This window comes from Mycetomoellerius zeteki, unplaced genomic scaffold, assembly GCF_001594055.1.
Source record: "Mycetomoellerius zeteki isolate Tzet28-1 unplaced genomic scaffold, Tzet1.0 scaffold212, whole genome shotgun sequence".
Classification (NCBI taxonomy): domain Eukaryota; kingdom Metazoa; phylum Arthropoda; class Insecta; order Hymenoptera; family Formicidae; genus Mycetomoellerius; species Mycetomoellerius zeteki.
The window spans coordinates 417,679-430,933 of NW_017257086.1; the positions used below are offsets into that span (position 1 = coordinate 417,679).

General features: G+C 34.0%; 1 protein-coding gene across 1 annotated transcript in view; it reads right to left on the reverse strand.

The window, feature by feature from the left end:
• The window catches only part of axed (BTB/POZ domain-containing protein axundead), a 32,632-nt gene that overhangs the window by 14,306 nt on the left and 5,071 nt on the right, over positions 1 to 13,255 (reverse strand). The window contains exon 3 of the mRNA XM_018447817.1: positions 8,682 to 8,786. Within this exon, the coding sequence (XP_018303319.1) occupies positions 8,682 to 8,786 (105 nt within the window). The remainder of the gene's footprint in view (positions 1 to 8,681; positions 8,787 to 13,255) is intronic.

The following is a 13,255-nucleotide window of genomic DNA, read 5'->3' on the forward strand; positions in this document are numbered from 1 at the left end:
TCGGAGAATACCTACTGTCAAAAATACCGCGTTGATATTTACAAATAGAACATCTCGAGGTTTTTAGCGAGCATTCTCTCCGTTCGAATCTCCGCGATCGCGATGGGATTTCACTCGATGGATGACGAAGAAGCGCGATGCGGCGATGGAGACATCGAGTGCCAAAAAAAAATGCTCGCGACGAATTGAATTGAAACTCATCATTTTGAACATTTAAGGAAAAAAAGAAAAAAAATGTTAAGTATTTACTAAATTAAGAAAGAGAGATGCATACAAGAAGTCGGCATATAATTTTTGGAATCTTTACGACTTAGCGGAACATTATACATTCAAGAGACTATACGTAAATATTAATAATTCTTCAAAATTTTTACATTGACGATGATCTTAAACAAGAATATGAATCATAAAAAAGGGATGTTTATAATTTCAAGGTCGAAATCCTTTCAACTGTTGTATTTATTATCCTTTAACTGTATTTCCTGGTTTGTGATGCGATTTTAATTATAGCTATACATATATATATACATACAGCTATTATAGCTTTTTTATTTTCACGCTGATAATAGTTATTAAAAAGTAAAATTTATTTGTCATATGAACTGATTTCGTCGAATAATTATTCTAGACATTAATTCCTAATAAAATATATTAGTATTAAGCGCTAATTAGTAAATTGGCATCATTTGTATCCCCGTTAAATTTATCAATAGAATCTGCTGACATCATCCATCCGACAACGGATTGAACAAAAACCAAGTGGAGTAAAACCTTTCGTTTAAATGCAAAGCGGCAGATTTCTTTTAATTTCTACTACTAATTCATATTCTAGGTATTATATTTCTGCTGGCAGTTCTATCAACAAATTTGTCACAGAAACTTTCAAGAATTTTTACTTTCGATTTGATTATCCGGGAACTTGCTTTTACCTGACATGCGACCTCTTCGTTTTCGCGTAGGCTACATTATCGATCAACAAACCGGTGTCACGATTGCCGTCGCTTTGTTTCTTCGGGCACTTCTCACGGAGGACGAACGCGCGTAACTTCTCCATTGGTTTGCACTATACGTAACCGATTTCCGGAAATTGGCGAACGCACGATCGAGTCAGTTCGTCTCGACCGATCTTAACACTGTGTGATCTAGCTCGCGTCTCGGCGAGAAACACTCTCCCTCTCTACCTCGAGAGAAATATAATAGTTCAAGCGGGAAACAACGCCGGCAAACGGCTATCAAGTGAAACGGTTGCGAGTCAAGTCACCGTGCTTTTGTCGTTTCAAAGTGATGCGATCGTTGAATATATCCGGTATATCTGCGAAATAAATGAAACCACGTGATTCATCATTCCACCGGCGAGTTCCTACTTCAGCCTCGATCTTTTCCTGTCCCGACATCCCCCTGCACGGCGCGCGACGGGAAGAAAACTACCTTCTAGTTTGACCTAGAAAAATATGCAGCGATCCTCAAGTAACTCTATTGACGTTTTTTCCCCTATTTATCGTTTGAAGGCGGACAGGAAGTATGATGACGGATGCGTTGAACAGTGAGAGGAAGAGAGACAGGTAGAGAAAGGAAAAGAAGGAGAGAGAAAAGAGGTGAGTGGAAGTGAAACAGTGAGAAAAGATGGAAGATGGAAGAAAACCGAAGTCGGGGCAAGATACGCTTCCGCGATACCGGAAAATTGTCACGCAAATTTTTCCGTAGTGACTAATTCGAGGTAATCGTGCGCATCACACATCACTGACCGATTTAATTGCCGCTACAGTGATTTATATTATATCGGTATAATATAGTAGTAACCGTAGTATATACGTATATAGCGTGAATTTCTTAGTTGTTACTTGCGCTATTTGCTTCATCTGTCGTATTAAGTTACGAGTTTGCAATAAGCATTTTATATCTCAAAAATATGTAATTAAGGCATGACTTTTTATAAATTATAAAAAAATGTAATTTCATTTCATCAAGTAAAGTCATAGTCTGTCAAATATTAAAAGATCAAATTTAAACTAATACCTTGAATTAAATAATATTTAAAAATTTAGAATATTAATAAAATTTTTGTAGAAACATTATTAGGCATTCTAATTTCGATCGTATTTGGCGTTCTCATACTTATTCGATTTATTCAGCGGTCTTGTTTAACTTATTACTGTTTAAATAACATTTTGTTATTTTTAACTTGCAAGTGTATCAAAATATATTATTTTAATATAAAATATATGTTTAAAAAACAATCACGTCTAATCAATTTATTTTTGTAGTTGAATTACTTAATTTCGAAGTGTACATATATTCATATTAATGTATGTACTATAGTAAATATTAAATTAAATTTGAATCAAATTTAATACATTTCTTAAGTTAAACATTTCTTAAGTACAATATGGAATTAAACAGGAATAACAGTGGCGACCTAAGAAAGTGACGATAGGAATAATTAAAAATAATTTAAATTTGTGATACCCATAATTAGATATTATTAATTTAGAAGTGTATTCAGTTTTACAGTTTTGCATCCAAAGTAGAATCGTAATTGTTGGTCTTATAAACGGTTAAAGCTTCGATCTAAATCTTCGATGCGGATCTGCACACGTGTTTTCAGAGAAGTTTCGTCAATTTCATTCAAACACCAATGCCGATTGAAGCATGTCGTAACTTTTTTGCGATATTTCTGCTCATAGACCGCATCACGTGTCGTTTTAATACCGCCAGAGTCCGTGACTCACGTGCTGCTAGGAAGCGCTTGAATACTTAAGAACCGAATACGATCGCACGATAAAAAGTAGAGTAAGGCCGTGCGTGAACGTTAATTTACAAAGGAAGAGCAACTTTTCCCCGGCGTTTCCTGCTAATGCCCGCGTTCGATAACCGATGAAAATTATCGCGGCGCTTTATCTGCGACGATAATTTCGCGAGGTCACGAATAATTACTGTTGCGCATCGAAAGACGACGGCAGCCGTCGTTGTCGCTATAATTGTAGAATAAACATGCGAAAAGACATGCACGCGCGCTCGACCGTGCGGCGCAACTTCTAGCATGAAACAATTACAAACTATGCGTTAACATATTTATTCTAACATGAAATAATTGCAAATGTCTTAACATTATTGTCTACGGTTCGCATCATTTTGTAACATTATTTCTATCATGCCTGCTCTTCGATGATAATAAAAAATGATAGAACTCTGCACGCAGCATCGACAAATGCGCTTTTATCTGACTCTTAAAACAACATCCAATTGTCCATCGATAAAACAACATTAAATTTATCAGTAAATAGATAAAGTCATTAAGACTACATTACTCCCGTGATTTTTTTAGCATATAATTACTCATGTGGACTGTTTCTATCTAATACCTCAACATTCAATCTCAATTTTTATTGCTGCAATTGATGATTTACAATTAATAAAGATTGATAATATTTTATACATTCTTTACATAAAGATGAAAAAAATGTTTTAAATTATGAAACACTTTGCATTAAATATAATAATGTATACAAATGGCATTCATATATAATTTAACAAATTTATAAGGCGAGGTACCTTGGACACCCCATAATAATGAAGGGTTAAAGAATTATCCGTTTGGGGAATTTCCAGGAGTTTCATTGGAATTGCAAACGTGATCTCGTATGTCTCATCTAATTGTGTCTCATGTAAGTAACAATCGTTAACGTAACATTTTGACATCGCACTCTGCAGCTGCGAAGTTGCGGGATACAGCCAGCAAGTTTATAACAATAGCATCGCGCTGTTATGCAGAGAGGTGTCATCCATCAGTCTCGCGATATTTACACGTCATACGACAGATCGAACAAAAGTCGTTCTTATGATGAATCGGTCAAGTATTAACTGGGATTTTATTATTTATCGTATGTGGATGGATCAAATTACCTAGGCGGTTCGTATGTCCCTCTCAAGCACGCAATGCCCGGTGCATAAACTTATTACTCACGCGCGCACGTGTCCACGGAATACGTTAGCCGAACATTTCTATTAATATTACATGGCAACGTACTCGCGAATTAAATCGGCACGTTAAGCACGACTGGATTGATATCCGCGTTATCCTCGCTCGATATTAAGTAAGATTTAAGTTAACCATTGCGGTCACAGTCAATATTCACATAACGGCGATGTGTCGAAGATATTAAAAAAAAAAGAGAAAGAACAGGAATCATATTGTTTCGACCAATTCATCGATTTACGTTTTAATTCAATTAGTAAGTTTATCATTATTTGTAAAAATTAAGTTTATCCGTTGTAAATATATGTACTATCGGCCATTAAAATTGCAACAATAGAAAAAAGGCGTCGTATTGAATCAAAATTTGGATATAGGATTTATTAGATTATAAAAAAATAGGTAAAATACAAAAATAAGCTACACTTTTAATAAAAATACCAATTAAGCTGTAACTTCCAAACCCTATATACTCTGCATCATTAATAATCTGTCATAATATCATGCACTTTGATATCTCTCCGGTAAACACTAACAGTAGCATTTCATCAATATTGTAATTTTCACTCAACATTGTTAATATACTTATTATAACATTTGTTGTACGTAATATAAAGTTATATTATTGAATATGAAATAATAACATTGATACAATATTACTGTTAGTAGGTGTTTACTCAGTTATGTCTTTCTTGAAGTTGCAATTTTAATAGCCAGCAGGGTATATTGCAATCTATTATATTGAAACAACGAAATATTTCAATTAAATTAGAAATTGTGACAAGCGATGCACTTGTCCCCGGGACTTTTTGTAAAACATTATATGTCGTGACACGCTGCAATAGGTATTGTCGACAACAATCGCGTGACGTGCGCGATTGATGTATGCAAGACAAGAATTCACGAGATGCATTATGGATCGCTTCTCGGAAAGATTTACGTTCGTTATCGTCGAAGATTCATTCATCCGTGCGGGCGTTACAACGGTAACAAGTGCGACGAGGAGAGAACTTTGCGCTCTACGTCAGGCGCGTTAACAATCAAAAGACACGGTCGAGTCTCGCTTGCATGTACGATAAATAAACGCGAGTCACCGCGACTCGCTCCCGTCCGAATCGATTTGCCTCAAACGTGTGCCGTTAGCGTTTAAATGTTCATCTATCGCTTATAAACGACGCGCTCGATAAATTTTCATAATCTGACTCACACCTTAGTGCGTGACGCTCTGAGAAAACACTACGATTCACGCGAGCACGTGTCGGGTTACTCGAGTCAGTTTTCTAGAACTATGCCGGTCTTATACGATTTCTGTGCCTGATAAATTTTACACTAGTCGACGCCCGTCAGAAAAAGATATTTAGGAAAAATAGTCAATCGCGCACGAGAACTAAAGCTAATTTCTCGAGTCTTCAAAGTTTAAATTTAGATTCATACGTGAAAATACAAAACCCAAAATGTTAAGATAAACGAGGACTGAATGGAAGAAACGTTTATTAAATTTTTCCTGAAAAAGTTTGATAAAGTTACACGAAGAGATCGAAAAATTAAACTATAATTTAAATTCACAAATGAGATACTATAAAATTCAAAATGATATTTTGGAAAATTTTATTTGAATGTATGGTAAATAAAAAAAACAAGAGAGACAAAAATTAGTTTATTACACAATCATACAAAAATAGGCCTTTTCTTGAACTGAACCTGAAATAAATAAAATATCTTTCGTTGGACTTTGTTCACTGAAAATTCGGCAGCGAAATTGACCTATCATATTAGATTGCCGAGAAAATTGAAATTAAATGTGCCAAATTTGACGTTTTTAATTATCTATTCAATATTGAGTAGATAATCATCTATATTCAATTCAATGATTTATAATATGTTAATTACGCATATGAAAAAAAATCGTGTCGTAATAAATATAAATTCATATTATAGGCAAAAGATAGCACTTTAAAGTGGCATAAATAAAATTTGCGTGCAATTTCTGTCTCTCTGCAAAACATCTCTCTGGTTATCATTACCATGTTTATGATCTTATCTACATCTTCGACTGCGTTAAATCAATGTAACATCACCTGTACATACACGACTTGCATCGACTATCTAAAAAAGGCTCAATCGTGAGACCGAAACATGTAATATATGATTGATTACAGAGTATTAAAATATATATACTCTCTCTCTCTCTTCTAGTTTGAATTTTTCAAAAAAAATTTTTTTTCGCGTTATATTGACTCTTATGTGCCCTGTACCCTCTCGATATTGTTTTCAAATTAAGAGTCCTTGGTACTTGTAAAAACTTATAAATAAAATTTAAAAAAAATTTATTTTAGCCAAAAAAATAATAAATATGGCCAAAAATGCCAATTTTGTCGCATTTAACCTTATTTTCTAGGAAATCTAATATGATATATAGATCAATTTCACTAATTTTAAATTCGTTTTCAATGATCAAAAATCTATCGGAAGACACTTTATCTAATCATGTTCTAAAAAAGTGTTGATCTGTGTTATTAATGTAATTATTAAAACTATATGTAATTATTTTGTAGATGATATTCAAAAAGCAACAGTTATATTCAAAAAAAGAATTTGTAAATGCATTTCTAAGATTAATTTCAATTTAAAATTTTAAAATTAATTTAAATGAGAAAGAAGAAAATTTTTTCTTTAATTACAATTTTGTTATTTAATGAACAAAGATGAATAATGACCGCTGGTAGATAGCACGTTATTTTTTGTGTTGTACAATTTGTTTATTACTTTTTGCGATTTAATATTTGTTCTTTTATTTTTTTACAATTTTTTGTATCTATTTATTTATATTTATTATAGCAGAAAATCATGTTTAGAGGATTTTTGCGTGCAATTTCTCGTTTGTCGTGTTTGGGTGAAAAGTGCGCGTCAATTTCGCGAATGATTTCCTCTCTCCGTTAAAGATGGCCGCTCCAGGCGGCTTGATCAATACTCCCCGTCTCGTGTACAGTTTGGGGTCAGGTATCTACATTCTCTGCCAGTAACTCGCCCTCGGAGGAGGGAAAGAAGATTATGCCTCGTCGTTGAGCAGATCTACCCCGCGATATTGGAGAGCTACGTAACGATTTTATTACTTTCGCAAACAGCGCGCAGGCTTCACCGAGTTCCGTCGTGTGTCTTTGTGACTGAAACAATCTTTTACATCACGTCAACGAAGTGATGGCAAGATTTCGTGCCATCACTTCGAGTCGCGAGAAGTGATACGATAGGTTAAATGAATTAAAATACTCGACGTACTCAAATGAATTAAAATACTCGACGTACTCAAATGAATACTAAATGATTCAAAAGTTTCGCTACTTAAAAAAAACAGAACCGTTTGTAAAAAAAAAGAATTGTATCCGTGAAGATTTTTTGGATCAAAATTTAAGTCTACGACGTTAGCAGTTTTACAGAATTCAAAAATTTTTAATTATTTCGATTATTTCGATTCTCAAGAATGCGAAATAATCGATATTTCATGTTGGGGAATATCGCGTAATTTACATGCGGTACGATTTTCCGAGAATTATCAATCGGATCGATAGGAATCGGTAAACTCGAGAGAAGAAAAGAATGTCGCGAATCAAGAAAAAGATTTAAAAGAAAATCAATTTTGATGATAATAATTTTTTTATTTTTATATATATATAAAATTTATATATTTATTATTTTTATACACTATAATATATATAAAAATAATAAACACAATCACAGAAATTGCATCTACACTTCAACAATTATTTTCGTACAAGAGACTCAAATTTTAATTTATTAAATCATTATTTCTTCCTTCTCTCCAGTCCTTTGCTCTACTAATCATTTAGATTCCTTAACAGTTTTTTTTTCTAATTCGATTTATGATCACGACGCATTATCACGATGAATTATGGTCGAGATAATAAAAATACGGCAGACAATTAGTAGGCTTTAAGGATAATTATCTGTGATTAAACGGTCTGTATTTTCTCGGTTGCCTATGAAGATAATCGCGCGAAAGCAAACGTTTCGTCTCGTATTATCGCTGGACTTTTAACGTGCTGCCGTTTCATGTATGCCGAAATTTACAATATTTCCGCAGGCACAAACACGACTGTGTATGCCCAGCAAACGGCAGCTTTGATAGCACCAAGCTGCTCTGGATAATCGCTAAGAAAACTATAGCGAGTCGAAATCGTGACCGCAAGAGTCGTTTCGACCGAGCAACTCACGGAAATCGTTAGAAACGCGATAGCGCTGTATGTAATATATTCAGTCGAATACGTATGCATTTTTCGACTTCCAAGCACAGCATTTAGCTCAAGAATGACACTCAAACAGATAAAAATTCCAACTTCGATTTGCAAACGAAAGTGGTTGCAACAGTCGTATTAATACAGAAATCGCCGTTTCTGGCAACCTTATAGAACCATCTCGAACGTGGAGCTTCTGCCATGCTTGTTAATTTTAACAACAAATAAATTTCGGAGACGCTCTTTAAAAAAGATTTAAAGGTTGAGTATTCCTTAATATAATTTTTTAGCATTTGATATTTGAATTATCTTAATAGGTACGTGTGTTAAATTTTTTCGGCAAATTTGGCAATTAAATCTCTCGTGGTAGATTTTTAAAATATTAATTAAATTAAGGAACGTTCATCGAAGAGACTTTTCTCTCATTTTTATAATACAAAAATTTGATTAATTTATACCTTGCTCTTCTGCAGTTAAATTACTGCTGGTTGCAAAGCTTCCTCGTAGCTGCACTGACTCGTCGAAAGATACGTCTAAATTTAATTTTGGCAACCGATCAACAGCTGATAAACTTCACCTCTCTATTAGACATTTAACATATTCGATTTTTACACACGCGTGCACACAATTAAAAAAAAGAGGATTCTTCATTAATCATACGTTCATTTTGAAGCTTCAAATAAGATCCTTTATCGTATCGCGACGTGTTATCAATTCTGATCGCCCTCGAGTCGCGTAATCTTCGAGCTCACCGCAAAGTGTACGCACCCCACCGACGAGACAGAGACGCGAATTCTCTTCTCGAATTTTATTTATTCCTTCATCCTCGGACGCGCACTCCCGTGACTGGCTTTGTCGTTGGACGTTTATCAAGAGACGTTTTTCGCACTCGCCGTGAGAGCAGTAACGTGCGCTTTGGCCGATGACCGGCCCTGCAATGAGCATACATATAATTCGCACGAAGGAACCGATGCCCCAGACGTATCACCGTCTATACATAGCGTGGCACGCGCGACGCGGCGCGGCGCGCAGACGCCTGATGTTGCCTGTTGTATGTCTCGCTGCTTTTACCTCGGTGGGATAAAAAAAAGAATATTAAACATTTCTCCTCTCTTCACCTTTTAGCGGATCGAAAAACGTAAAAAAAAAATATTCTCTCTCGATCATCCATCGACGTCGAGTTCTCTTTCAATCATCCATCTCGACATCGTTTTCTCAATTCTATCTGGAGTATATTTGAATCGACGAATTTCAAGTCGACGTCCGCGCATTAGCTCTCGGAAGGAAGAACGGGCTCTTTTTCTCCACAAGTGCCCGTGACCTACATAAATACGGGGAACTCACGAAAATAGCTAAAGATCGGCTTTCGGAAATGAACTACGACTCTCTGACTGACCTACCTAATACCCTCATAAAGCACGCTGTGTTATACTTCTTCCCACATTTAACGAGAGACATACTTTTTGATACAATTTGGAGTAAAGGCTTCATATTCGTAGAAATTACAATCTACAAAACGGCTGCTGAAAATTATTAATGCGCGAAGATATATCGAGAAAAAAATATATAAAAAATAAGTAATGGAATTGAACAATGTAAGGTAAGGTGATACAATTTCAAATATAATATAATACAATTTTGAACAAAATAAAATTTAAACCCAATTTTCAAAGTTCAAATTTGGTTTTTCTCTGCTTGGTATCCTTCAACATCCTCCACACAATAAAATCAGAGTTACTAAATTTAAACCTCGATGATTGGATTACTTTATTTTCGTTCAGAATTGTACCGTGTTCAAATTTTTTATATCCTATCTATCCTTATTTCTTATTTCTTTCATCGTGTCTGAGCCCTAACGCTTTCAAGCATACTCTCAAGTTTATTTAGCAAAATTATGTCAAAACCGCGGCAAATTTTGATCGCCACATAATCAATTATAGACGTCTTAAATCAGATCCTGAGAGATCCGAAAAAATGACATCGATATGTCACATTCATAGAACATTATTTATTTCTAACGTCTAATTGCAGAGTAGTATTAATATATAATATGATCTAAGACTAGTATTCACGCTTTTAATGCTTCAAGTATTATTTTGATTTCTATAATGTTGCAAGAATATTATTCTACAAGATTGAAATATTTTACAAAATATTGTAGATATATTCCTGAAACGTCACTATTGTCATTATAATATATTCATTAGCCTTCTTGATATAAAAATACAATTATATATCGCATTAACAAAAAGTGCATGTATAAACCATGTATTTATAAGTGATCATGGCATATGAGGATGCTTTAATTATTTAGATTTTAATTACAGAAATCCCAATTAAATGTGAGAGGTGACATCATTTAGCGGCAATTCTAGAATTTCCGAAAAACTATATCAGACCAATAATATTAGGCGACTTCAAGACATCTTACAAATGACGTTTTTAGCTCGTCTAATAAATGACATCTTACTAACTATCGTTCGTATTATTCACCACGTCGACCAAAAATTACCATACATAAATAGACGTCTCTATATGTTATCTTTTGATGTCGATCTTCTACTTGGGAATGAGCGCAATTAGATGCAAAAACATTCTAATAATTTAACATTCTAATAATCAGTTTGAGAGTCTTAAATAATTGTTTTTGTCTAACAAAATTATTTTTAGATCTGTATCTGATCTGATCTGATTCTAGCTCAATTTTTAGATACTTTAACAAAAGTATTTTGTCCGTAAAAATAATGTTTATTTGCATACGTAATTGTTTTATATATATTTTCTTTTATCTTTTGTCGTATTTCAATTTTTAACTCTTCAAAGGTGATTGACATAAGTCATAATATCGTAGATATTGAGCAGAGTTGAAGGCCGGTCACTGTAAATCAATTCAACGCAAATTCGCGCGCCATTTTTGGTTGAACAATTGAATCATAGTATCGCGAGTGAACCTGATAATTGGCTAGCACTCACCTTGTGTATCACAAAGATATAAGCAACAGCATAATACCGAACATAATGTTCGATAAAAGCGTTCGCTAAACGAGATATTCCTCGTTGAAAGTCGAGGAGAGACTAATATCGTCTCAGTTTAACTTACTCTTTATCTTTTCCTAATTCTTAAAACTAGAAAAAGATAAAAAGTAAGTTAAACTGAGATTAAAGTTAATCTACATTGATGAAAATGAACATAAGTGGATCTCTTCAAGCTTTTCAAAAATAATTAATAATTAATATGATTTATTTGCCATAACGTTTGCTCCGATATCCCTAGCTGTTCGTCATTGCGTAATCATTCCCTTTTCTCGTAATGAACTTGTATAGTACTCCGTTGTGTATCCGCTGTGATACGATAAGGAAGAATGAGATCCAATCCGAGAAGCGGTAAGAGGAGGTCAGGGGACACAACGCTTCTCGGGAAGAAGTTGATAGAGAGAGACATTATCTTCCTAACAACTTGTCGTGACTTATTCATATATAGTATATATATATACATATTGATCATATATATACAAATTTAATATAAATTATTAAAAGACATTGAATAAAAATAATAATTAAAATGGCATGTAGGAGTTAAGCGCGGTAATTCTTGTGCGAAAAACTTTCTATCATATAATAAGAAATTACAATTAATACAATGATAACGTAAAAAATCAATTACATGTTTTAACTTATATTTTGAGCCCTCTTCAGATCTTCCAATAGTTTTGTAAGAAATAATCAATAATGGATCATGATGGATTACTGTCAATATAGGTATTGGACATCGCATCGCTTACATTACGCTTGGCCGTGTGAAAGGAGATCACATAAAGTGCATCCAAATCTTATAGATTCACATATATCGAATATAGTCAATGATATTAGTCAAATAATTAATTATAAATGTGTCATAATAATCAGTATTTATAATGAATAAAATAAAAAAAACTGAGAAGATACCTATAATAATCGAGTATTCAATTTCAAATTTAGCTTGATTAAAATCGAGTCAGAAATCGTATTAACAAAAGAATTATCAGAACAGAACGTGAGACACATATTGACTCTAAAGACATTAGCCGGTATTCAAAACACGCTTACAACGCGATGTATTAGCGCGCTAACATGCTATAATTTACGTTATGCATACTATAGAATTTTAAAGATAAAAGCACGTTTTATCAATAAAAGAACGTTCTGAATACAGGCCATTAATAATAATCGGATTACGCGAAGTTTGAAAATATCATCATAATATTATATATATATATATATACAGGGTGTTTCCAAATTAAATGGCAAAACTTCGGGAGCGTGTAGAGGAGTAAAAAACTAAGAAAAAAAGTCCTATAGACATATGCTCGTTTTTGCTCCGTTTCAGAGAAATCGAAAAAAAATGTTTACATTTCTTGCCATATCTAGCACCGACATATTTGATTACATTTTCCACTTTCTGTTATGAATTTGTCAGTCGCTCTTTGAAAGCCTTTAACAGTAGATGAATTTTGTCTTTTGCAATATGCCGCGTACGTATTCTAATAGTGAATATGCTGATATGGTTTTTGTATACGGTTTCTGCAACGGTAATGCTTTAAAGGCGGTGCGAGAATATGCACGACGATTTCCAAACAGAAGAGTGCCAAACCGAAGAGTGTTTATGTTGACATTTAATAGATTGCGAGAGACTGGAACATTTTCAATTCGACAAGAAAACAACCGATTTCAAGCAGCGTTACGAAGAGATTTGCAGGCAGGGAATCGTATTTTACAACATTTTGACAATCATCCTGAGACCAGCGTTCGGAATGCGTCGGCTGTATTGGGAGTGTCACCACAAACAATTTGGCGAACTGTAAAAGGAGATAATCGCTATCCCTACCACATTCAAAAAGTGCAAAATTTATTACCTCAAGATCATTGGAACAGATTGAACTTTTGTAACTGGTACCTTCAGACATGCCACAATGATATTTTATTTCCATCTAAAATAATGTGGTCAGATGAGGCAACATTTACCAGAGGTGGAATAATTAATCAAAGGAATTAT